The 26,931-nt window shown below is 42.7% G+C and overlaps 1 protein-coding gene across 4 annotated transcripts in view; it reads left to right on the top strand.

Annotated features, from left to right (window-relative positions):
• The window catches only part of PLCL2 (phospholipase C like 2), a 214,846-nt gene that overhangs the window by 115,585 nt on the left and 72,330 nt on the right, over positions 1-26,931 (top strand). For 2 of the 4 annotated variants that reach the window (XM_047768889.1, XM_047768918.1), the window contains exons 2-3: positions 5,256-7,742; positions 10,406-10,609. In XM_047768889.1, the coding sequence (XP_047624845.1) occupies positions 5,256-7,742; positions 10,406-10,609 (2,691 nt within the window). The remainder of the gene's footprint in view (positions 1-5,255; positions 7,743-10,405; positions 10,610-26,931) is intronic. The other 2 variants (XM_047768901.1, XM_047768911.1) reach the window with 2 other exon arrangements.

Consider the following 26,931-nt stretch of genomic DNA (forward strand, 5'->3'; position numbering starts at 1 on the left):
GTCTGGGGCTCCCAGTTACTCCAAGCTGATAAAGTAGCTTCCACTTGGCCTTGAACGTTTCCTTAAATTTTTGACTGATTTCTTTTATGTGCTCCCATGGTGGCCTGTTCCTCCCATGTGCTACAAAGTGTGACACAGTATCTGTATCTTGTCTTCTTTGAGGGGCTTTTCATTCCTCAGAATTCAGTTCCCTTGTGACCACAGTTCTCTGATGGATATAAGAAGACTTACGATCTTGTTGATAGCCTGGTGTTTTCTTAAGTGGGAGTGACGGTCTCTCTGGCTCTCTACATCTTAAGCCGTCATCTGAACTGGACTTGCCCATGTTCTGGACTTTCAGATCAGCCATGGGTTTCCAAGCCATTAGCCACCCTGTGAGGAGATGGTCCACAGGCCAAGCAGCTTTCTGTTACTTTCAATAAAGGGTCCTTCCATGCAAATGGGAGGCAGCATTTGACCATACCTGGCTATTCTTTAAGTTATTTTTCAGTTCGTCTGATTTTATGAAATGACCTTCAGAGTGACTGTTTTTGTTCCAGTTCTCTTTTCTTTTCTTCCTTTTTGCTCATCTTGGAGAGCACATCAAAGTTTTAAAGATGTATGAAAAACCTTGCAAGGTAACCCTGATGTGCCTGGCATGACTTATTCCTTCAATTCAGAGCTATTGCTGTTGAGCTGAAGAAAGGTCAGGCCTTGCTGTGTTTGTTTAATGGGCCTCAAGTTGTTTCTGCAGTTTTTTTTTTTTTTGGTTTTGTTAAGGATAGAAGTTTCTTTAACCCAGTGTGTCTAAACTCTCTTTAATCCTAGACTCCCTTCAATAAACACAAAGATCTCATACTTCTTCTTTAATAAGTCAGATCAAGCAACCTGACTCAAAACAAACCAGAAGGGTAAACGGCTGCTTTGTCTTCACACTCTGTCCCCCTTCTGCTCTGTCTTTCCCCCAACAAGCATCACTGCAGGACTCACCGGTTTCTGCCAGTGAACTGAATCTGGATGTTGTTCATCATTTTCTCATGGCATTTGATGAGAAACAGTCAAACAGAAAATGGAAACAAATCTATTTAGAAATCCAAGAGGAGTATAGCAGAACAGTGGAGGCCATTCCCTCCCAGCCGGACATCAGCTTGCATGGGCCTTGGGACGGGACCCCTGCTCCATAGAGAGGCTCCCTCTTCTGCAGAGGCACGAAAGCCCTTGCCTCAGAGCCAAGCACCTTGTTGCTGGCAGAACAGTGAGGCACACCTGCTTGTTACCTTATTTCAGGATGAGAATTTGTGATATTGCCTCCACCCATTTATGAACTTCTGCCTCTGAAGTACCCACAGATGGTCATTTTAGAGGCCAAAAGGTAGCGACGAACTTCCATTCAATAAAGTAGGCAGTCTCGTTAGAAATAAGCATGTTTTTTTCCATTGAGGTCCATAAGGCTCTTTCCATTTTTAATGTTAAATGTAAGTTCTATAAACATTTTTATTCTTCCTGAGTTTGCCGTGGTGGAGAAGAGCTTGCTTAGCTTCTTTCGAACTCATTACTTTCATAAATTATTCCTGGTACAGTTCTTCTACAAATAAGTGTTGGTTAAATGTATAAAGGAATCTTTAAGCTCCTTTTCCATTCAAAATTTTATGACTCTTTATCTAGAATTCAGAATTTTAGGGTTGATAGGAAGTGTGTTCTTTTGGAAGCTGGTTTTCTTTCAGACTGGATGTAAGTTATGTGTTCATTTTCTTGCTATTAATTTAAGTGCATATGGAGTAGCAGAAATATACCAGTGGACCAAGTTTATTTACATGTTGTGGTTTTTCACTACTCAGAAGTTTTAGGCAATGAGTACTTACAATATAAAGAGCGAGTTCTGAAACACCTGTACTATTTTTAAAAGTATTTGGAGGCCATCTCCGTCTCAGCAGAAACTTACGGTCCTTTTCCTCTGATATTAGGTGATTAGTGCATGTAAATAAGTTAAATGCATTTATTTTTTTCCTTTAGTTAAAAAGAAAAAAAATTACATGTGTAGCACAAATAGTTTGATCGCTTTTTTTTGGGCCGCATCTGCAGCATACAGAAGTTCCTGGGCCAGGGATTGAACCCTCTCCACAGCAGTAACACTGGATCCTTAAGCGGTATACTGAGCCACCAGGGAGCTCCTGCTCACTTTTTAATTTTAAATTTAAACTAACATTAAGAGGCAACATAGAAAATACATTCCAACTTTGCTACTGACAAGCTTTAGCTTATGTAAGTGCATGATCGCTGCTGGGCTAAAAAGTGAAGTCCTGGTGGAAATAAGTTGGAGCACGATAAATATCCTGAGCCACAGTCAGCAGGTTGGGGGCCTGGGTCTCCTGCTGATGAACCCAAGTTCTCCTCCCAACCCCCGCACAAATGTGTCTGCCCTCCTCTTCCTTTCCTCCCGGCTGTGGCGGACCAGCTTGCCTTCATGTCCACCTGTTGCTTCCAGCCAGCGACTCTGGTCCATCCAGTGATGAGAGCCAGCTCCCACTGTTCTTCTGGTCTCTGAACAAGAATGCTTCTCTTTGGATGTTTTCTAATAACTGGATCTGCTAGGGAGGAAGGAAAGACAGGCCTTTTCATTCAGGGCTCAGCGTGCGGTGGCGAGGCCAGGATAGTTCTAGGCAGCAGCAAGATAGAGGGGGAAGGACAGAGGGGCAAGTCCCTGCTGTCGTCACGTCACCCTGGGCCTGGGTCCTCATCCTGTTCATGTGTCAGGGTCGTTGATCAGAAGTCACCGAGCAAGGCCTGGGCTGGCTTGTGAAAAGCATGGCAGTGTTTTCAAAGCCACAAGGTTGCTGTTGAAGCTGCTGCTTGTCCCACAGCTGTGGGTGTGCAAGCATAGGTGTACATTAACCTGCTTTGCAATTTGGCTTTTCCCTCTGAATAACAAAGGGACCTGTGAATTCAACATGTGTTATTTGTGATAAATTAGAAAGTGGTAGTCCAATATTAATCAGCATGTTGAAAATGACATACTAAAAGATCGCAGTGTTGAAAAAATGCTTTATATATATTTTAATGAATAAATGGATAGGCACCTCCATTTATCTTTGTGATTCTTTTTGCTTTGAGATATGATTTATAAAAATTATAAAATTACTTTGCTTAACTAGTGTGCAATCTTTATTAAAGGTAAATGTGTGTTTTTAAAGGTAAAGACAACCTTCATTCTGAAAAATAGGAAATTCATGCATTTGTTTCATACTTTTATGCATGGCCGATTACAAATTTAATTTCATGCTGACTTGCTTGAAGAGATAGAATACAATCCAAGCTTTAGGAGTTGGAACAGCTATGGAACAATGTATCTTATGGATACAATTACCACCTCTTTAATGTCTTTCTCGCACTTTATTGTTCTGAGGGGCCAACTGTAAAGAAATATTCTGCCTTGTGGCTTTTATGTTTTATCTTGGCATTCAGATCACAAAAGCCTCTATGGTTCATTTTGAAACTTGGAGAGAAATGATACTGGTATGATGTAAAGTTTAATTACCTTCTGCAGATTGCTTTTGGAAGTATAGGTAGTCAAAAAATAAAAGTGGTTTTACATTTCAGACATAGAGAATAGCTCTTTTTAAATCTCTTTTTTAAATGTGGAGGTTTTGTTCAAAATAGAGTCTCTCCAGAGCAGGCGAGTTGGAATGCCTTTGTGTAACAGTTTGCATGCTCTTATTGCCATGAAAGTTTATATAATCCCAGCCTTTATCTCTGTTTCTTATTTAGGAATATAATGACTTACTGAAAATTTGTAACAAAATTTCACATACCTCCTGAGAGGCAATATCATGTTTTAGGTTTAAATTGTGAAGGATGGTGTGAGGTCATTTGAGCAATTTTTTAAAAAATAATAAAGTTGTTTATACAGGGAAAGAACTTATACACATGAAGATGTGGTTTCAGCTCCTTGGGATGGCATGCACCACATCATGCAGGAAAGTTGAGGGGAGTGTGTTTTTCGTGATGCAACCTGCTTTAGGAACAGATGCTTCCTGAAGCTTATCACTGGTGGTGTTAATAATCTGTTACTATTGGAAGAATTTAGGTGACTTGTTCTGAACATTAGTCTGATACATGGGAGCAGGCTTCAACAAATCCAACTCAGGAATTTCAGAATCACCTCCAGCTGAAATCTGGGCCTCCCACCTAGACATAATACAATAGCAGAGGTAAAACCGTATCTATTTGAAGTATTTAGGGCACGACTAATCTAATAGGAGACTTTGAAGAGCCCAGGAATTTCTGCTGGAATTCCAGTGTCTACTCATTTAATATACAATGTTCATACTTTGGTTGTAGAAATAGCCCAGGCAAGCTTAATGAGTCCAAGTGGCTAGGAAGTGGTTTTTAAGCTGGATTGTACATCCCCATCACCTAGAGTGCTCTCTAAACTGGGCACCACCCCCAAGAGAGCTGATTCCATGTGCCGAGGAAACTGCGTTTTAGCCAGGTAACCCAGGTGATTCTGAGGAAGGTGGTCCAGTGACAACCCTTTGAGAAACACTGGTAGTGGAGAAGTGTATGATCAGTGCAGTTGTGCAGGCCTCCCACTCAGAAAGGCCCTGTACTTGCCTTAACATTCTTCCATGGCCTTCTTGAAGTTCTTAATCTTTTCTTCTCTCTCTTTTTTTTTTTTTTTTTTTTTTTGCTTTTTTAGGGCCCACCTGCAGCATATGGAGGTTCCCAGGCTAGGGGTCAAATCGGAACTGTAGGTGCCAACCTACGCCCCAGCCACAGCAACGCAGGATCTGAGCTGCATCTGCAACCTACACCACAGCTCACAGCAATGCCGGATCCTTAACCCACTGAGCGAGACCAGGGATTGAACCTGTGTCCTCATGGATGCTAGTCAGATCTGTTAACCACTGAGCCACGACGGGAACTCCTTAATCATTTCTGAATGAGGAGTCTTGCATTTTCATTTTCCTCTGAGCCCTGCAAATTGTGTGGCCAATTCCCCGTGCAAGTTTTTATTGTGTATTACTGAAATTGTGTTTCTTGACTTATGAATTGCAATTATTCAGTAATGATTTTTTTAAACCTGTTTGTATTAGGCTGTAAATGCCAAGGCCACTTCTAAGCTTTAGTAGGGAATGAGTATCATTCTTATAGGACATACAGTAGGAAATCCTAAGAGTATGATTTTTTTTCCCAAGGAAATGAAATTTTTATTCCTAGTCTTGCACATAGGAACCCATGTTTGTGTAATTCTAAAGCACTATTATTTTTTCTCCTAGGATGGTACAAAACAAAAAAGAGAGCGGAAAAAGACGGTCTCCTTCAGCAGCATGCCCACAGAGAAGAAAATCAGCAGTGCAAGTGATTGTATCAATTCCATGGTGGAGGGTTCCGAACTCAAAAAGGTCCGCTCCAACTCTAGAATTTACCACAGGTATTTTTTACTGGACGCCGACATGCAGAGCCTGAGGTGGGAACCATCCAAGAAGGATTCTGAGAAAGCCAAGATTGACATTAAGTCCATCAAGGAAGTGAGAACAGGAAAAAATACGGACATATTCCGCAGCAACGGCATTTCTGACCAGATATCTGAAGACTGTGCATTTTCAGTCATATATGGAGAGAATTATGAGTCACTCGATTTGGTTGCCAACTCTGCAGATGTTGCGAACATCTGGGTCACGGGACTGCGGTACCTAATTTCTTATGGAAAACACACACTTGATATGTTAGAAAGTAGCCAAGACAACATGAGGACTTCTTGGGTTTCACAAATGTTTAGTGAAATTGATGTAGATAACCTTGGACATGTAACGCTGTGCAATGCAGTGCAGTGTATCAGAAACCTCAATCCTGGTTTAAAAACTAGCAAAATTGAGCTGAAGTTCAAAGAATTGCACAAATCCAAGGACAAAGCTGGTACTGAAGTCACAAAGGAGGAATTTGTGGAGGTTTTCCATGAGCTTTGTACTAGACCTGAAATTTATTTCCTTTTAGTCCAGTTCTCAAGCAATAAAGAATTCCTTGACACCAAGGACCTTATGATGTTTCTTGAGGCAGAGCAGGGTGTGGCACATATAAATGAGGAAATAAGCCTTGAAATTATTCACAAATATGAGCCATCCAAAGAGGGTCAGGAAAAGGGCTGGCTTTCCATAGACGGGTTCACTAATTACCTGATGTCATCTGACTGTTATATATTTGATCCAGAGCATAAGAAGGTCTGTCAGGATATGAAGCAGCCCTTGTCTCATTATTTTATAAACTCATCCCATAACACATATTTAATAGAGGATCAGTTCCGGGGTCCCTCTGATATCACAGGGTACATCCGAGCTCTTAAAATGGGCTGCCGGAGTGTGGAATTAGACGTATGGGACGGGCCTGATAACGAGCCTGTGATTTACACGGGCCACACCATGACCTCGCAGATTGTTTTCCGCAGTGTCATCGACATTATTAACAAGTACGCATTCTTTGCTTCAGAGTACCCGCTCATCCTGTGTTTGGAAAATCACTGTTCTATTAAACAACAGAAGGTCATGGTTCAACACATGAAGAAAATTTTAGGAGACAAGCTCTACACAACATCACCCAACGTTGAGGAATCTTATCTGCCATCCCCAGATGTCCTGAAAGGAAAGATACTCATTAAAGCAAAGAAGCTTTCCTCCAGTTGCTCTGGAGTAGAGGGAGATGTTACCGACGAGGATGAAGGGGCAGAGATGTCCCAGAGGATGGGCAAAGAGAATGCAGAGCAGCCCAACCTCGTCCCCATGAAGCGCTTCCAGCTCTGCAAAGAGCTGTCTGAGCTGGTGAGCATCTGTAAGTCGGTGCAGTTCAAGGAGTTCCAGGTGTCCTTTCAGGCTCAGAAGTACTGGGAAGTCTGCTCATTTAATGAAGTGCTCGCCAGCAAATACGCCAACGAGAACCCGGGGGACTTTGTCAATTACAACAAGCGCTTTCTGGCCAGAGTTTTCCCCAGCCCGATGAGAATTGACTCCAGCAACATGAACCCTCAAGATTTTTGGAAATGTGGTTGTCAGATTGTGGCCATGAACTTTCAGACCCCGGGACTGATGATGGATCTGAACATCGGCTGGTTCAAGCAGAACGGGAACTGTGGGTACGTGCTCCGGCCAGCCATCATGAGGGAGGAGGTCTCCTTCTTCAGTGCCAACACCAAAGACTCCGTCCCGGGAGTCTCACCCCAGCTCCTGCACATCAAGATCATCAGCGGGCAGAACTTCCCCAAACCCAAAGGATCAGGGGCCAAAGGCGATGTGGTGGATCCTTACGTCTATGTCGAAATCCATGGGATCCCAGCCGACTGTGCCGAACAGAGGACGAAAACAGTGCACCAGAATGGAGATGCCCCCATCTTCGATGAAAGCTTTGAGTTTCAGATCAACCTGCCTGAACTGGCTATGGTGCGCTTTGTGGTCCTGGACGACGACTACATCGGGGACGAATTTATTGGCCAGTACACGATTCCCTTTGAGTGTCTGCAGACGGGCTACCGTCATGTGCCACTGCAGTCTCTGACCGGGGAGGTCCTGGCGCATGCTTCTCTCTTTGTCCATGTGGCCATCACTAATCGGAGAGGAGGTGGGAAGCCTCACAAGAGGGGCCTCTCTGTGAGGAAAGGCAAGAAGTCCAGGGAATACGCGTCCTTGAGAACACTGTGGATTAAAACCGTGGACGAGGTGTTTAAGAATGCCCAGTCCCCAATTCGGGATGCCACAGACCTGAGGGAGAACATGCAGGTATGTGTGGAGCTAGACCTCTATGTGTGTGGTTTATGAGTATGTTGGAGGGTTTCTTTAAACAGTAGTGTATTTGATCTTAAATACTTTGCAAATTCCAGTTGGTTAAAATGTTTAACACTGATCTCCTTTTTTTTTTTTTATCATATCAGTTTCCAAAACTGCAGCTGGTATTGAACACATTGATGACATAGCAGAATAAGCCAGCCTTGTTGCTGTGTCATTCACCATATCCTGGGCCTTGTTAACTCCTACTGGACAGTCCCCTGTCTTCTCTAAAAGTTTGCCAGGGAAGCTCTGGTACTTCTGAATATTCCTTGGCCAAGACACAAATTGACAGCCTCTCAAAGTAATAGGACACATCGCAGTCTTTTCTTGCGGAGCTGTGGTGCTGGGGGAAATAGCCCTTAAACCAGCCAGCGTATTTGTATATTGAGCCTCCTCTTGACTTTAGAACACAGCTAATTGTTTAAGTAAAAGACATATGCTGCCTGATTCTGTTAGGCGTCTAAGATAATAATTACATCTAAACCACATAGTGGCTAAAAGCAATCAGGATTCCATATGTAATTAAGTGTTGTCTGCATGACCAGCAGGATACTGGGGCCATGAGCAATGCAGAGTGAGGCAGCAAGGGCTACCTCCCCCACACCCTGGCCCCAGCCTGTCCCCATGTGTGATCATCATTCGGTGTGTTTAAAAACAAAAAGCCAAAGATACATATACACACACTCACTATATATTTCTTTCTTTCTATTATAAGCAGAAAGCCAGCAGCAAGTAAAATAAAAAGACTTTTCCGCAATGGAGCAATTTTATATTTTGTCTCAAAGCCAAAGCTTAACCAACGTGGAGGGCATTTGCCCCTTTCTGAGGGTGCTGCGTTTGGTGGACCTCAGGTCTGAGCAGGCCACCCCATCCCTGCCCTACAGTTGCTATCATGCCCGGGGAGCTTGACCATCATTCTTCCAGGGCCCTGTGCTTGCGCTGAACCCACGAGGCAGCCACGCTGTGTGGTGAGCACTGGCCGCCCAGAGGCAGGTGGGCTGGCGATGCAGCAGGGGGCAGACGGGGAACCTTAGTTCAGTGCAGACAGCGAGAAGGGGCAGTGGACAGTGAGTAGGAGAATAAACAAATGGGACAAGAGCAGGTGAAGAAGAAATCACGGGGTGCAGTGGAGTGGCTGGTGCCCCCTTAGAGCTCTCAGTAAAGATTCATTGTTACATGCAGTCAACATCCAAGTAACTTTGAACAAAATGATGCATAGCTTCATGCCCATGTTTAAAGCAATATTAATAAAAAACGATGTTTAAAATTAATGTGCTCCTCATTTCCAAGGCCTGGGGTATTTGAGAGCAGTAGGCGCAGGCCTTGAAGGGCCTGGATCCCTCCCCTCTGGCTGCCAGGCACAGCCCAGGGCAGGATCCAGGTGTGCCTGGAGTAACTCAACGTTTCGGTTCGAATGTTCCTGTTCTTGTAGCACATTAAGAGCATAGGCCTCATTCTCAGGTGACTTCAGGTAAAATCCTGACCCCTTGGCCTCCTAGCTGTGACCTCAGTTCAAACCACAGAGAGGCCACAACTGAGGCTCAGCTGCCTCACACATACCTGACTGGTTGAGATGGTCAGATGAGGTTATGTGGAATTCGTAGGCCTCATCCCAGGTGCTCAGAGAATGCTGACTCATGGCATTTTCTCAGGGTGGAATGGTTCCCTTTCATGGGTATTTCCTTTTATTTTATTTTTTGCTTTTTTTTTTAGGGCCGTACCTGGGGCATATGGAGGTTCCCAGGCTAGGGGTCGAATCAGAGCTGTAGCCACCGGTCTATACCACAGCTACAGCAATGCCAGATCCGAGTGTCATCTGCGGTCTATACCACAGCTCATGGCAATGCCGGATCCTTACTGCACTGAGCGAGGCCAGGGATGGAACCTGCTTCCTTATGGATGCTAGTCAGATTTGTTAACCGCTGAGCCACGATGGGAACTCTCTTCATGAGTATTTTAATGGCACGTCTCAGGTGTTTAGAAAAAAGGGGCCTTGAGAGTGGGGGGTGGGGGTGGGGGTAGAGAAGCGCCAAGATCAGTGGAGATGGGACCAGGGGAAGGGGAGGCCGAGGTACCCATGATCTCCCACCGGGCGGACCTCTGCAGAAACCACAGCCTCCTCCTTGCTCCTTTAGCTGTGGAACTAAAAGGTGAAAACGGGTGAGAGAGATTTAGGTTTCTACCATGAAAATACTCCTCTCTTTATTGGATGGCGGCATATTTGATGCTTATTTTAAACCTGATTTTTTTTTCTTAATCTTTACTTTTGAATGCAGAAGCCTTTTTTGTTTTGTTTTGTTTGCTCATAATTACATATCAGCACCAGCACTGCCACGAACTTTGATCTGAAAAGAGGCTCTGCCCTTCAGAAGAATTTAACTTATTTGCCTTTTCTGTACTTTTGATAACTTGGTGTTACCAGTGTCTCTAACTGTGTTTACTTTGGAGGAGAGCTGTTTTTCCCAGGGTAAGATAATTATTCAACGTCTATCATAACATGGCTAATAACTGTTGTGTGGGCAGTCTAAGGATAGCCAAGTATATGGGGTACAATACCCACGAGAAATGGAGCCCCTGGTGAATCACATGGCGCCTCCTTTCTTTGCATGGAGCAGAATGCCGTCGTGTCTTTCAAGGAGCTGTGCGGCCTCTCCTCCGTGGCCAACCTCATGCAGTGCATGCTGGCGGTGTCTCCCCGCTTCCTGGGACCCGATAACACGCCCCTGGTGGTCCTGAATCTCAGCGAGCAGTACCCCACGATGGAGTTGCAGGGAATCGTGCCTGAGGTGCTGAAGAAGATCGTGACGACTTACGACATGGTAAGTTGGCTCTTTGCAATAGAGCCTGGGGTGGGGAGGATTGTCTGAGGGTGCTAGCCCCGATGTGCTGAGGTGCTGAGGGGCTCTGGCTAAGGTATGCTTTCGCTGTTTTGGAAAAGTGATTCCCCTGACTTTGCTGCATTCGAAAGACTTCAGTGTTACGTTGTTGCTGTTTTAGAAAGCAAAATTCAGATGCTTGTCTTGGTTGGATTGAATAGGAGTTAGCTTTTCAAGAATATATCTGAATTGATTTCTGAAGCAGATGCTATATTCCGCACAGATCTAGTAAGGAATTTTTAAATCTTTCCCTGCAACCAGCCATTGATTCACTTCTTTTTGTTTTCATTTTCCGAACTGGTAAAGGTGAGAAATTTAATTGTTTCCCCCGGCCTGGGAACTTCCCTATGCCGAGGACACAGCCAAAAAAAAAAAAATAAGTAAAAATACTTTCCCCCCATGCTTTCTAGGGCCTCACCTGTGGCATATGGAAGTTCCCAGACTAGGGTTGAATCAGAGCTGCAGCTGCTGGCCTACGCCACAGCCACAGCAATGTGGCATCCCAACCAAGTCTGTGACCTAAACCAAAGCTCATTGCAACACCGGATCCTTAACTCTCTGAGTGAGAACAGGAATCAAACCCACATCCTCATAGATACTAGTCAGGTTCTTAACCTACTGAGCCACGATGGGAACTCCCAGTAAAATACATTCTGAATACCATCAGAGGCAGGTGCTTCCACCACGTGACTACTCTCAGTGATGCTTTCTTTCCTTACAGCAGCTGCTCTGAGATGCCTGTAATTGGTAATCAGTTTAGCCTTAATGTGGAATCCTCAGGATACCTAGAATATTGCATTTTTGCACTTAAGGTCTATCTTGCATCTTCTTAATTGCATCCTGTTCTTGCTGTACTTTGTGGTTTTTCATGGCTCTAAGGGAACGCTGTTTGTGGGTGAACAACAGCGTTCCAAGCTCACAGAGTAGTTGAAGCTGTCAGGATGGGTGGTGAGGGCTGACAGGTCCCCTCCTGAGGTCAGAGTTTAGGGTGGAGTTGGACACTCCCTTCCCAGGTGGGCGAGGCTTGTCACCTGATAGGTTCCGTGTGCTCAGAGGTAAGAGGCCTCACTCACCAGCTCATCTACAGTAAGAGCATGAGCTAAGACCACAAATCACGAAGCTGCTTCTGATGCAGCCTGCTGTGGTCTAAGACAAATCAGGATTGGCATCGTAAAGCTTAATAGAAGTGTTTCTTACCATTCTATAAATTGGTGTGAAAGCTGCAATTCAGAGGGATTTATACAGTTTAAAGGAAAGAAAAAAAATGCTTTAAGTCAGCATTTCCCACAGTGTGTTTCTTAGGATGTTAGTAAGTGTCACATGGAAGAACGGGTTCCATGTTGAAGTAATTTAGGGAAATACTGGTTTGAGCAAAGTTAATCAGATTTGTTCACTCTAGGACTGCTTAAGGCCTTGTATTTGCTGGCAGTGACTTCCCAAAGGTGATGGACATACTTGGCTTGACCATGGGGTACTAGTTTCAAAAACAAAAGTTTAGAAGGATTTTTGTTCTTCATCTTTTTCACTTCTGGGCCTTACCCACCCAAATCTTTGAGTGCATAAGATGTGGAAGTTCAAGTGAGGAGAATGTGTTTTTTTTTTTTTTTTTTCTTTTTCTGTCTTTCTTTTCCCCAGTTTTATTGAGAAATAATGGACATCCATGTATAAGTTTGGTTTGATATTGTGAAATGACTAACAGTAGATTTATAAAGATGCAGTTTAGAAAAGAGAAGAAAAGAAAAAATGTTGTGATGAGAGCTCTTAGGATTTACTCTTAACAGCTTTCCTGTATATCAGTCACCATGCTATATACATGTCCCTCGTACTTATTTATCTTATAATTGGAAATTTCTACTTTTCTACGTTATGATCTTCCTTCCATTCTCCCTCTCTCCACCCTCTACCTCTGATAACCATAAGTCTGATATCTTTTCCCTGAGTTGGTTTTTTGTTTTTGCTTTGCTTTTGTAGCTTCCATGTTTAAGTGAGGTTATACAATATTTGTCTTTTTCACTTAGCATAATACCTTCAAGGTTCCTCTGTCTTTTGGCAAATGGTAGGAATTCCTCAGGGTTTTTTTAATGACTGAATAATATGCCATTGTGTATCTATCTCACACCTTTTTTTTCTCTTATTTATTTATTTTTTATTATGTAAATTTATTTTCTTTTTATACTGATTTTTATTTTTTCCATTATAGTTGGCTTATAGTGTTCTGTCAATTTCTACTGTACAGCAAAGTGACCCAGACACACACACATACATACACATTCTTTCTTGCCTTATCCTCCATCATGTTCCATCATAAGTGACTGGATATAGTCTTTTTTATTTTTTTACTATAGTATAGTTGTTTTACAGTAATGTGCCAGTTTCTGCTGTACAGCAGAATGACTCAGTTATATATATATATATATATTCTTTTAAAATGTTCTTTTCCATCATGGTCTATCCCAGAAGATTGCCCGTAGTTCCCTGTGCTATACAGTAGAACCTTATTGTTTATCCATTCTGAATGTAGTAGTTTGCATCTTAAACACCCAATCCCATCCCATTCCCTTCTTGCTTTAGCAACAAGTATGTTCTCAATGTCTGTGAGTCTGTTTCTGTTTTGTGAATAGTTTCATGTGCCATATTTTAGATTCTACATACGAATGATATCATATGGTATTTGTCTTTATCTTTCTGACTTACTTCACTTACTATAATTTCTAGTTGCATCCACGTGGCTGCAGATGGCATTATTTCATTCTTTTTTTCTTAATAATTTTTTTTTTTATTTTCCCACTGTACAGCAAGGGGGTCAGGTTATCCTTACATGTATACATTACAATTACATTTTTTCCCCCACCCTTTCTTCTGTTGCAACATGAGGATCTAGACAAAGTTCTCAATGCTATTCAGCAGGATCTCCTTGGAAATCTATTCTAAGTTGTGTCTGATAAGCCCAAGCTCCCGATCCCTCCCCCTCCCATCAGGCAGCCACAAGTCTCTTCTCCAAGTCCATGATTTTCTTTTCTGAGGAGATGTTCATTTGTGCTGGATATTAGATTCCAGTTATAAGTGATATCATATGGTATTTGTCTTTGTCTTTCTGGCTCATTTCACTCAGGATGAGATTCTCTAGTTCCATCCATGTTGCTGCAAATGGCATTATGTCATTCTTTTTTATGGCTGAGTAGTATTCCATTGTGTATATATACCACTTCTTCCGAATCCAATCATTTGTCGATGGACATTTGGGTTGTTTCCATGTCTTGGCTATTGTGAATAGTGCTGCAATGAACATGCGGGTGCACGTGTCTCTTTTAAGTAGAGTTTTGTCCGGATAGATGCCCAAGAGTGGGATTGTGGGGTCATATGGAAGTTCTATGTATAGATTTCTCAGGTATCTCCAAACTGTTCTCCATAGTGGCTGTACCAGTTTACATTCCCACCAACAGTGCAGGAGGGTTCCCTTTTCTCCACAGCCCCTCCAGCACTTGTTATTTGTGGATTTATTAATGATGGCCATTCTGACTGGTATGAGGTGATATCTCATGGTAGTTTTGATTTGTATTTCTCTTATAATCAGCGATGTTGAGCATTTTTTCATGTGTTTGCTGGCCATCTGTATATCTTCTTTGGAGAACAGTCTATTCAGGTCTTTGGCCCATTTTTCCATTGATTGGTTTTTTTACTGTTGGGTTGTGTAAGTTGTTTATATATTCTAGAGATTAAGCCCTTGTCAGTTGCATCATTTGAAACTATTTTCTCCCATTCTGAAAGTTGTCTTTTTGTTTTCTTTTGGGTTTCCTTTGCTGTGCAAAAGCTTTTCAGTTTGATGAGGTCCCATGGGTTTATTTTTGCTCTAATTTCTATTGCTTTGGGAGACTGACCTGAGAAAATATTCATGATGTTGATGTCAGAGAGTGTTTTGTCTATGTTTTCTCCTAGGAGTTTGGTGGTGTCCTGTCGTATATTTAAGTCTTTCAGCCATTTGGAGTTTATTTTTGTGCATGGTGTGAGGGTGTGTTCTCTTTTCATTGCTTTGCATGCAGCTGTCCAGGTTTCCCAGCAATGCTTGCTGAATAGACTGTCTTTTTCCCATTTGATGTTCTTGCCTCCCTTGTCAAAGATTAATTGACCATAGGTGTCAGGGTTTATTTCTGGATTCTCTATTCTGTTCCATTGGTCTGTCTGTCTGTTTTGATACCAGTACCACACTGTTTTGATGACTGTGGCTTTGTAGTATTTGTTGAAGTCTGGGAGAGTGATGCCTCCTGCTTGGTTTTTGTTTCTCAGGATTGCTTTGGCGATTCTGGGTCTTCTGTTGTTCCATATAAATGTTTGGATTGTTTGTTCTAGTTCTGTGAAAAATGTCATGAGTAATTTGATAGGGATTGCATTGAATCTGTAGATTTCTTTGGGTAGTATGGCCATTTTTACAATATTGATTTTCCCAATCCAGGAACATGGAATAGCTTTCCATTTCTTTACATCTTCTTTGATTTCTTTGATTAAAGTTTTATAGTTCTCAGCATATAGGTCCTTTACCTCCTTGGTCAGGTGTATTCCGAGGTATTTGATTTTGTGAGGTGCAATTTTAAAAGGATTGGTATTTTTGTATTCCTTTTCTAATATTTCATTGCTGGTATACAGAAATGCAACTGACTTCTGAATGTTAATCTTATATCCTGCTACTTTGCTGAATTTATTAATTAGTTCAAGTAATTTTGAGGTTGAGTCCTTAGGGTCTTCTATGTATAGTATCATGTCATCTGCATACAGTGCCAGTTTTATCTCTTCTCTTCCTATATGGATGCCTTTTATTTCTTTTGTTTGTCTAATTGCTGTGGCTAGGGCTTCCAAAACTATGTTGAAGAGCAGTGGTGAGAGTCTTGTTCCAGATTTGAGTGAGAAGGCTTTCAGTTTTTCCCCATTGAGGATTATGTTTGCTGTGGGTTTATCATAAATGGCTTTCATTATATTCAGGAATGTTCCCTCTATACCCACTTTGGTGAGGGTCTTGATCATGAATGGATGTTGGACTTTGTCAAATGCTTTTTCTGTGTCTATTGAGATGATCATATGATTTTTGACTTTTTTTCTGTTAATGTGGTGTATGATGCTGATTGATTTGTGTATGTTGAACCATCCTTGTGAACCTGGGATGAACTGAACCTGGTCATGGTGTATAATTTTTTTGGTATGTTGTTGGATTCGGTTGGCTAAGATTTTGTTGAGAATTTTTGCATCTATATTCATCAATGATATTGGGCGATAGTGTTCTTTTTTGGTGGTATCTCTGTCTGGTTTTGGAATGAGGGTGATGGTGGCATCGTAGAATGTCTTTGGGAGTGTTGCTTCTTCTTCAACCTTTTGAAAGCGTTTAAGGAGGATGGGCACCAATTCCTCTTTATATGTTTGATAAAATTCACCTGTGAAGCCATCTGGTCCTGGACTTTTATTTGTAGGGAGTGATTTTATGACCTCTTCAATTTCACTTCTAGTGATCGGTCTGTTCAGTTGGTCTGTTTCTTCTTGATTCAGTTTTGGCAGGCTGTAAGATTCTAGAAAATTGTCCATTTCTTCCAGATTGTCAAACTTGTTGCCATATAGTTGTTCATACTATTCTCTTACGGTTTTTTTGTATTTCTGCAGTATCCGTTGTGATTTCTCCTTTTTCATTTATAATTTTGGTTATTTGGGTTCTTTCTCTCCTCTTTTGAGTGAGTCTGGCCAGGGGTTTGTCAATTTTGTTTACCTTTTCAAAGAACCAGCTCTTGGTTTTATTAATTTTCTCTATTGTTTTTTGAGTCTCTATTTTATTGATTTCTTCTTTGATCTTTATAATTTCCTTCCTTCTGCTGACTTTAGGACTTTTTTGTTCTTCTTTTTCTAATTCGTTTAGGTGGAGGGTTAAGTTGTCCATTTGGGATCTTTCTTCTTTTTTGAGAAAGGCCTGTATTGCTATAAATTTCCCTCTGAGCACTGCTTTCGCAGCATCCCATAGGTTTTGAGCGGTTGTGTCTTCATTATCATTTGTTTCAAGGTAGTTTTTAATTTCCTTCTTGATTTCCTCATTGACCCATTGGTTTTTTAGTAGCATGTTGTTTAGTCTCCATGCAGTAGGTTTTTTCTCTTTCCATTTCCCATGGTTGGTTTCTAATGTCATGGCATTGTGGTCAGAGAAGATACTTGAGATAATTTCTATGCTCCTCAATTTATTGAGATTAGCTTTGTGTCCCAATATGTGGTCGATTCTTGAGAATGTTCCATGAGCATTTGAGAAGAATGTGTGTTCTGCTTTTTTTGGATGTAGTGTCCTGAAGATATCAATGAAATCTAACTTTTCTATTGTTTCCTTTAGGATCTCTGTTGCTTTATTGGTTTTCTGTCTAGAGGATCTGTCCATTGATGTGAGGGGGGTATTAAGGTCTCCTACTATGATTGTATTCTCATCAATATCTCCCTTTATGTCTGTTAATATTTGTTGTATGTATCTGGGTGCTCCTGTATTTGGGGCATATATGCTGACGATAGTAACATCCTCTCCTTGGATGGATCCCTTAATCATTAAGTAGTGTCCTTCTTTGTCTTTCTTTATGTCTTTTGTTTTGAAGTCTATTTTGTCTGATATGAGCATTGCGACTCCTGCTTTTCTGTCATGTCTATTGGCGTGAAATATTTTTCCCCACCCTTTCACTTTCAATCTAAATGTATCTTTTGTCCTAAGGTGAGTTTCTTGTAGGCAGCATATTGAAGGTTTTTGCCTTTTATCCACTCAGCCACTCTGTGTCTTTTGATTGGGGCGTTCAGTCCATTGACATTTAAGGTGATAATTGATAGATGATTATTTATTGCCATTTGAACCTCGTGTTCCAGTTGATTCTATGGTTCTCCATTCTTCCTTTCTTTTTTTCTTTTTTTTTTTTTGTTGGATGGTCTCCTGTTATTATCTGCTTGAGTGTATTTTTTTTCATTTTTTGCAAATGCAATATTTGGTTTTGGCTTGTGGTTGCCCTGTTTTTTAAGTATGCTAACCCCTTCCCATAATTGTGTGTTTTAGCCTGATGGTCCTGTAAGTTCAAACACTTCATTACTATATTAAAATTAAGAAGAGAAACATACAAACAAACAAACAAAAAGGGTTATTTACTTCCTAACATCCCTTGCCCACATTTTATGGTTTTGATGACTCTTTTTTATTTTTTTCTTTTTAATTTTATTTTGTTTGAAGCATGTTCATGATTAAATCTGTATGCTGGCTTATTTGAGTGGCTGCTCTCTGATTGCGGTTTCCTCAGTCCTAGTTCTTCCTCTTCTTCTTTTTTTTTTCTTTTCTTTTTTCTTCCCTTCCCTTCCTTTCTTTTTGGTTTAGAGAAGCCCTTTCAATATTTCCTTTAACCTGGGTTTTGTGTTGCTGTATTCTTTAAGTTTTTGTTTGTTGGAAAAAATTTTATTTCCCCTTCTATTTTAAATGATATTCTTGCTGGATAGAGTATTCTAGGTTGCATATTTTTTCCTTTTAGCACTTTAAATATCTCTTGCCATTCCCTCCTGGCCTGTAGTGTTTCTGTAGAGAAATCAGCTGATAATCTTATGGGGGTTCCCTTGTAGGTAACATTCTGTTTTTCTCTTGCTGCCTTAGGATCCTCTCTTTATCACTAACTTTTGCCATTTTTATTATGCTGTGTCTTGGTGTGGGTCTGTTTGGGTTCAGTTTGTTTGGGGCCCTCTGTGCTTCTTGTATCTTGAACCCAGCATCCTTTAGATTTGGGAAGTTTCCATCGATAATTTCTTCCAATATATTTTCCATCCCCTTATCTTTTTCTACTCCTTCTGGAATTCCTATGATGCGTAGATTGGCCTGCTTTATATTATCCCATAGGTCTCTGATATTGCTTTCCATTTTTTTGATTTGGTTTTCTGTCTGTTGACCGGATTGAGTGACTTCCATTATTCTATCTTCCATATCACTGATTCGTTCTTCTGCATTATTCATTCTGGTTTTTACTGCCCCTAGTTCCGTTTGCATCTCTGCAAATGAATGTTCTAGTTTTTCTTGGCTCCTCCTTATATTTTCTAGTTCCTTTCTGAGGGTATCTGCATTACTGTTCCTATCTTCTCTTAATTCCTTCAGTATTTTCACTATTTCTCTTTTGAACTCCAGGTCTGTCAGACTGCTGAGATCTGTTACATTGTTGACTGTTTTAGGTGAGTTCTCCTGTTGGTTTGACTGGGGGTGGTTTCTCAGCTTCTTCATCTTGCCTGTTGTTTTCTTTCTCCTGAGGGAGTTGTACTCTCCGTGATCGGGCAGTGTTTGCCTTGTCACTGCCTTGGAATATTACCTGAGGGCTGGCGTTGTTGGTCAATCTTTTTTGAGGCAGTGTGGCTTTTCTGGAGTGTTGATGGGGCTAACAGTGTTTCTTTGAGGCAATGGAGGACTTCCTGAGGGCAGACAGGACTGGGAGGTCCACACCACGATGGTAGCAGATTTCACTTGGTCATGCAGAGCTTGCTCTGGTGTTTTTCGGCTGTGGGGTTCTTGCAGGGGGTTGGCGGTGTTGGGCAGCTGTTCCTCCAGAGTGCAGCACCCCCTGGGGGCTGGAGCAGCTATCTGGGTCACTGAGAACCTAAGAGGCTCTTCCCTAGGGCAGCCCAACTCAGAAGGACGGCCTGTGAATGTAGGCGGGTTTTTTCACAGTCTGGCCAAGCTTGTTGCAGCTTTTCTGGGCTGCAGGGGCTCTTCCAGGGGGCTGGTGGTGCTGAGCAGCTATTCTGCGGGAGTGGGGCACCCCCTGGGGGCTTGGGCGGGTAGCAGGGCCACTGGAAACCCAAGAGGCTCCTCCCCAGGGCAGCCCGACTCAGAAGGACCGTCTGAGATCTTTTCCTGACTTTGCCAGGCTTGTTGCAGCTTTTCTGGGCTGCAGGGGGTCCTGCCTGGAGCTGGCAGTCCTATGCAGCTGATCCTCTAGAGCTTGGCACCCCCTGGGGGCTTGGGCGGGTATCAGGGCCGCTGGAAACCCAAGAGGCTCCTCCCTGGGGCAGCCTGACTCAGAAAAACCGTCCGAGAATTAGGCAGATCTATTCACGGCCTGGCTAGGCTTGTTCTAGCTTTTCTGGGCTGCAGGCCTTTTCTCGGGGGCTGGTGGTGTTTGGTGCTGCTCTGCGGAAGTGTAGCCCCTCCAAAGGGCAAGCAGGCCTGTGCAGGGACAGCCCCTGCGGTGGTAGGCTTCAGGCAATTGTTGAGGCCAGCCCTCCTGAATGGCAGGCAGCCCCAGGTTCGGCGAGAGTATAGGGGGTAGCAGGGGTGGGGGGAGGGGATGCACTGGGAAGCACAGCTTTCAGCTAGCTAGTGGGCCTGTAAGCTTGCTGTGGCGTGGGGGGTATTCTATGGGGACCCACCCCTTCTTCTCTCCCCTCCCCAGCACAGGCGCAGACCAGGCTCTTCTCCCAGGTTCCCTCTGATGCAGCTTTCCACTTCCCCGCCCCTAGAGTATTGCTCCCTTCCTCTGCGACAGCTTTGCTTTCTAGTCTCCCAGGCAGTCTCTGCCCCGTCAAATGGTTTCTAGACCTCCCAAGCAGTTTCCGCTCCGCCCCACCCCCCTAGCCCAGGGACTAACCTTCGGAGCCGAGGTCTCGGTGCCCAGCCCCCACCCAGGCGTCCCCCATCCCTTTCTCGGGGACTAACCTCTGGAGCCGAGGATTCAGTGCCCAGCCCCCACCCAGGCATCTCAATTTTTGGTGACTGTGCCCGTAGTTCAGATGGTCCATTCGGTTCTTGATCGGCTTTTCCGTACTCCAACTTACTGCTACACTCTTCTCTGCATCTGGAGATTCCTCAGGTTTGTTTGATCTTTCCCCAGTGTAGGTGACTTTCCAGGGTTTGGGATCCCTTTCTCCCGCAGTGTGAGTGCCCATCCCGCTTGGATTCACCTTCTCTCACTCTCCTCTTTTCTCCCATTCTGCCCAGTAATGTTACGAACTTCTTGCCGTTATTGGAGTTTAGGTTCCTCTGTCAGCGATTGGTTGCTGTTCTGTGCGAGTCATTTATTCTGTAGATGTGCTTTTTTTGTTGTGTTTGTGGGAGAGGGCAAGCGTGTCCCCCTACTCCTCCGCCATCTTGTCCTCTGTTTCTATTTCATTCTTTTTTTTTTTTATTGCTATTTTTTGGGCCGCTCCCTCGGCATATGGAGGTTCCCAGGCTAGGGGTCCAATCAGAGCTATAGCCACCGGCCTATGCCAGAGCCACAGCAACGCAGGATCCGAGCTGCGTCTGCAACCTATACCACAGCTCATGGCCGGATCCTTAACCCACTGAGCAAGGGCAGGGACCTAACCCGCAACCTCATGGTTCCTAGTCGGATTCGTTAACCACTGTGCCATGACGGGAACTCCTCTATTTCATTCTTTTTAATGGCTGAGTAGTTATTCCATATATGTACCACATCTTCTTAATCCATTCATCTGTTGATGGACAATTTAGGTTGTTTCCATGTCTTGGCTGTTGTAAATAGTGCTACTATGAACATAGAGGTGCATGTATCTTTTTAAATGAAAGTTTTGTCTGGATATATGCCCTCCTGTCTTCTTTGGAGGAATGTCTATTTAGGTCTTCTGCCACTTTTTGATTGGGTTGTTTTTTTTGTTGTTGTTGTTGAGTTGTATGAGTCGTTTGTATATTTTTGAGATTAAGCTCTTGTTGGTTGCATCATTTGCAGATATTTTCTCCCAGTCTATAGGCTGTCTTTTCATTTTGTTTATGGTTTTCTTTGCTGTTCCAAAAGTTTGCAAGCTTGATTAGGTCCCATTTGCTTATTTTTGTTTTTATTTCTCTTGCCCTGAAAGAGTGACCTAATAAAACACTTGTACAGTTTATATCAGAAAATGTTTGGCCTGTCTTCTCTTCTAGGAGTTTTATGGGATTACATCTTGTGTTTAAGTCTTTAAGCCATTTTAAGTTTATTTTTGTGCATGGGATGTTTCTCACACCTTCTTTATCCATTTCATAGACACTTGGGTTGTTTCCATGTCTTGGCTATTGTAAATAGTACTGCAGTGAATATTAGAATGCATGTATCTTTTTGAGTTAGTGTTTTTATTACCTCTGAATATGTTCCCAGAAGTGGATGTGCTGGATCATATGGTAGGTCTATTTTTAATTTTTTTAGGATCTTCTATACTGTTTTCCCTAGTAATTATACCAATTTACATTTCAACCAATAATAAGAATGCAGTATTTTAAATAGCTTATCAGTTCATTACCTTAAAAAAAAAAAAAGCAGTACTTGAGCTTTTTCCTAGGTCCCTATGCAACAGCCATACCTTGTAGCAAGTGCTAGTTGTTCCCTGCTCTTTCCAGCTTAGAGTTCATGGTGATGTAAGAGAAATAAAGGACTGAATATTGGACACAGCAGGTGAACTACAGGGAGTGACAGTCACCCTGAAGAGAGAAGGACAGCCAGGGCCACTGTGTCTATAAATACCAGGGGTGGAGGGAGCACTGTGCTGGGTACTGGAGGGGCCACAAGGCCTCTGTCCTCAGGGAGCCTTTTAGTCCTATAGGATGGCAGCCAGGGAGCAAGACATAAGAAGCTTAAGCTGAGTTTCCTTTGAAGGGTTAAATGGAAAGATAGGAAAAGAGAGGGACAAGTGGAAAAGTTTGAAGAGCTCTTCCATGCTATGACTGAGGCTTGCTAGTTCCCAACTCTAAATTTTATGTGAAGAAGCCAAAAGAAATAGCTGATGTTTGTAAATGCTTTTTAAACTTAAGCCACAGATAAGGGAGTTCTGTTGTGGCTCAGTGGAAAAGAATCCAACTAATATCCATGAGGATGCGGGTTTGATCCCTGGCCTCGATCAGTGGGTTGGGGATCTGGCATTACCATGAGCTGTGGTGTAGGTCATAGACAGGGCTTGGATCAGGTGTTGCTGTGGCTGTGGAGTAGGCCAGCAGCTATAGCTCTGATTTGACCCCTAGCCTGGGAACTTCCATATGTTGCAGGTGTGGCCCTAAAAAGCAAAAAACAAAAACAAAACAAAAAATAAAACAAAACAAAATAGACTTAAGCCACATATAAAATCATTAGACATCTTGCAGACCTATGTCATTGACCAGCATCCTAGATAACTTACCCTCTTAGGTGTGTCACTGATCGTGGAGTGACATTTCTCCATGATAACCTTTTAATGGGACCTTCCTGGGAATGAGGTGTGATGCCCCATGGAAGTGATAACTGGACAAGGGGCTGAGTACTGGGCGAGAGCAGGAGTTGGGATCATGACTGGGTTGACACCAAACCTTCACAGCACCCAGCACATGATGTGGCACAGGAGTCACTGGGCATCCCTTGGTTCCCTGCCCCTTGCTCTCCCCGGCCTGGAAGATGATAACACTTCTTATCTAGCTCTCATTTGCATGTAAATTCATAATTGTCCTGTAGAAATGATAAGACAATGTCTTAACTCCTTTAAATCTTTGAGGTCTTGACATTAATCTTGCATAATTGACATAGCTGGGCTCCATTATACCTAGCTTTAGTGATGCGTTCTCTTTTTAATTCCACCTGATAAACTAAGCTGTAAAATGTTTAAAATTAAACTCATTTTAAATGTTTGCATTTTTAAAATTGCCATGTTGCTACAGCAATATTATAACTCTTACAATATTTTACAGTCTGCTTTTTAAGTGACTCTCAAGTTGTAACAATTTATTTGAGCTAGCTAAAGGAATACACTAAATATTGATGGGACATGTACTAAGGTCTTGGATAGCCTTCACTTTTGTAATGTTATATTGAGCTTAACTCAAAATTAACCTTAGAAATAAAATTTGTTTCATTTTGTTGACTTCTCATTTATAGTTTGAAGACTAAATGAGAAAGAAGTTAAGTGTAGTTTGAGAAATCTGACCCCCACCCCCAAAAAGTCCTGTGTTACTGCCAGTCTACACTGCCGAAGCCTGGCTTCCAGTGAGGCCAGGATTATGGTATCTCCTCAGACACGTATTTCTGCTATCAAGATTGTGATTACCTTTCAGTGCTTAAATTCTTATTAATAAACGTGAATATCAGAAATATGCCATTGTCTTTGTGAAAAAGGAGAGTGCAGGGAGGGAGCTGATTATGGAAATGTGGACCACTTGTAAGCCAGTATGGAGGCTAGAAAAGAGGCCCAGGCTCAGGGTGGCCACACAGTATGATTTTCCTGGGATGAACCCTGCTTGTACACCTGTTATCCCAGCATAATTATTAATAGCTCTCCCTTTAACTCTTTTTTTCTTTTTTCACTTTTTAGGGCCACACCTGTGGCATATGGAGGTTCCCAGGCTAGGGGCTGAACTGGAGCTCTTGGTGCTGGCCTGTGGCACAGCCACATCAACAGCAGATCCAAGCTACATCTGCAACCTACACTACAGCTCATAGTAACGCCAGATCTTTAACCCAATGAGAAAGGCCAGGGATGGAACCCACATCCTCATGAATACTAGTCGGGTTCATTGTTGCTGAGCTATAACAGGAACTCCTAACTCTTATTTTGATAATTAGTTATATGGCCACTCTGACTGTGGCCCTTAAGTTGTCCTAGTGGCTCTTGTGATTATCACCAACAAACAAGTCTTCAGAACTGACCAAATTGTGTTTTTTTTTACCCTGTTTGTGGTCCCTTCTTGGATCCTGGAAGTGGTGAGGTTTGAGGCTGGGACCTAAAGGAAGGCGGGTGTCAAAGTCATTCAGGAGCAGAGGAAGAAGAGAGGTTACAGACACCTTCCTGGACCAGGCAGGTGGGGGTGAAATAGGAACAGATTGGTCTGGGGAGAGGGAAGGACAGGGTGGGCAGACAAGGCTTTCCTTCCTGGGAGGAGTTTACAGTTTAGTAGAAGCGATGGAAGTGTATGCGTAGAAAGTGAAAGACGATAGGGAGATATTTTAAAATATGTAAACAAATGATTTGGATGTTCACAGGAGAGAATGGTCAGTTTCAAGTTTAGGGATTTGGAAGACTTTAAGGAAATGTTGGCCTTCGAGCTGGACTTTCAAGAATGTGTCAGATATCAGCAGGTAGAGATAAAGGGAGGAGACCATTGTCAGATGAGGTCATGGGGTGAAACACGCTCAGAAGCCAGAAGCACGTGTTCTGGAAAATTCAAGTGTGGACCATAGCAGTTCTTGCACGTTTTTGAGCAGCAAAGGGTCGTGCTCAGAACTAGGAGAATGGACTATGAGAGGGCTGAGTTGAAGGAGAGCCAGAGGCCACCAGCTGAGCGACTTTATCTTGCAGATGAGAAAATGAAAATGGCACGATGCCTCAAACTAATGGCAGAGCCAGGTTTAGAGCCGGACTAGTCTGTTTGTCCAGTGTTTTTTTTTTCAATCCAGATCAGGAAGAGGAGTCATGTATGGTGTGTAGATGAATAATGAATCTGGCAATGAAGCCTTGATAGCTCCAATAATCATAATCTGAAGTTTTGTTCCTGCGGGGCTCTTGAAGTCTTGGGTACCTTATTTCTAATTCTTGCTCCCCATGAAGGTGGAGAATGATTCATCTTGCGTACTTTGGTGTGTATTAAAAGGCAGACTCAGGAGTTCCCGTTGTGACACAGAGGAAACAAATCTGACTGGGAACCATGAGGTTCCTGGTTCGATCCCTGGTCTTGCTCAGTGGGTTAAGGATCTGGCATTGCTGTGAGCTGTGGTGTAGGCCGTAGATGCGGCTCGGAACTGGTGTTGCTGTGGCTCCGGCGTAGGCTGGTGGCTACAGCTCCCAATTAGACTCCTGGTCTGGGAACCTCCATGTGGCGCTGGTGCAGCCCTGAAAAAGACAAAATAAATAAATAAATAAATAAATAAATAAATAAATAAAAGGCTGATTCAATGAGCTTAAAATAAGGAAGACTCTTCAACAGAGTAAGTTTTTCTCAAAAGGAATATGATCATAAGTGTCTGGACTTTTACTTCAGAAAAAAAGACCCTTTTAAATATTTTACTTATGTGTAAATGAACTTGAGTGAGAATTAAGTATCACGATTATGTTTGTTGTCTTATGTGGGTTAAGGCTAGTTCAAAGAGGATTATGTGACCTGAGTAAGAGAGTCTGGTGGGTGAGTGGCTGAGCTCCTGAGAATGCTCTGCCAGGGCATTTCAGGACCACGCCTCCCTTCCTCTCCCGAAAATATGTAATAATTTTCATTCCTCATTTTGAACTGAAGCGATTTTAACCATCCCTTTAATGTGGATGAAAGAAACGATTCAGCTCCCTAGCTCCCTTTGCTTATGAGTTTCAGATTTACCATCTGCTTTTGGCTTAAATTTTAAAAATATTTTATGAGATCTATACTAACACATAGAGACCAAGAAGTCAGCCTTCTTCCTCACAGAGATAAAACTTTGGAAGTTTAAATATTTTGTGAAATGTTACATATGAGGAAAGTTCTCTTGAAAATTTTTTCATTGGACCTTGAGGGCCGTATTCTCAGTGAAACAAGCCCAACACAGAAAGACAAGCCCTGCGTGATTCCACTTATACGTGGCATCTGAAATAGTCAAATTCGTAAAATCAGAGACCAGAGTGGTTTTGACTGGGCCTGGGAAGAGGGGGAAGTGGGGAGTTACAAATCAGCAGGCACCAAGCTTCAGGTAAGTGAGATGGAGCAGTCTTAGCCATCTGTGTACAGCCTTGAACCTGTGGCTAACAGTGGTGTATTGTACATGTAATGTTTGTTAGGAAGATAGCTTTTAAACTTCAGTGTCCTTATCACAATAAACATTTTTTAAAGAAAAAAAGTTCTTTCTTTGATTTTTTTTTTTTTGTCTTTTTTGCTATTTCTTGGGCCGCTCCCGCGGCATATGGAGGTTCCCAGGCTAGGGGTTGAATCGGAGCTGTAGCCACTGGCCTACGCCAGAGCCACAGCAACGCGGGATCCGAGCCGAGTCTGCAACCTACACCACAGCTCATGGCAACGCCGGATTGTTAACCCACTGAGCAAGGGCAGGGACCGAACCCGCAACCTCATGGTTCCTAGTCGGATTCGTTAAGCACTGTGCCACGATGGGAACTCCCTTTCTTCGATTTTGCTACAGTTTTTTCCTCAATGTAGAATATGCTCCTGTCATTGTAATTAAATTGAAGCTGAAGTCATGGGGAATGAAAAGAAGAGAGAAAAGGGAAAGGAAAGGATGCCCAGCTCTGTCACAGACAGCATGGCTGCTCATACACAGCGCTGGGCTCGAGGGCAGCCCCCATCTGCTCAGAGATGATCCATGAACTTGTTCTCGTCATTG

Source organism: Phacochoerus africanus, chromosome 1 (assembly GCF_016906955.1).
Source record: "Phacochoerus africanus isolate WHEZ1 chromosome 1, ROS_Pafr_v1, whole genome shotgun sequence".
NCBI lineage: Eukaryota > Metazoa > Chordata > Mammalia > Artiodactyla > Suidae > Phacochoerus > Phacochoerus africanus.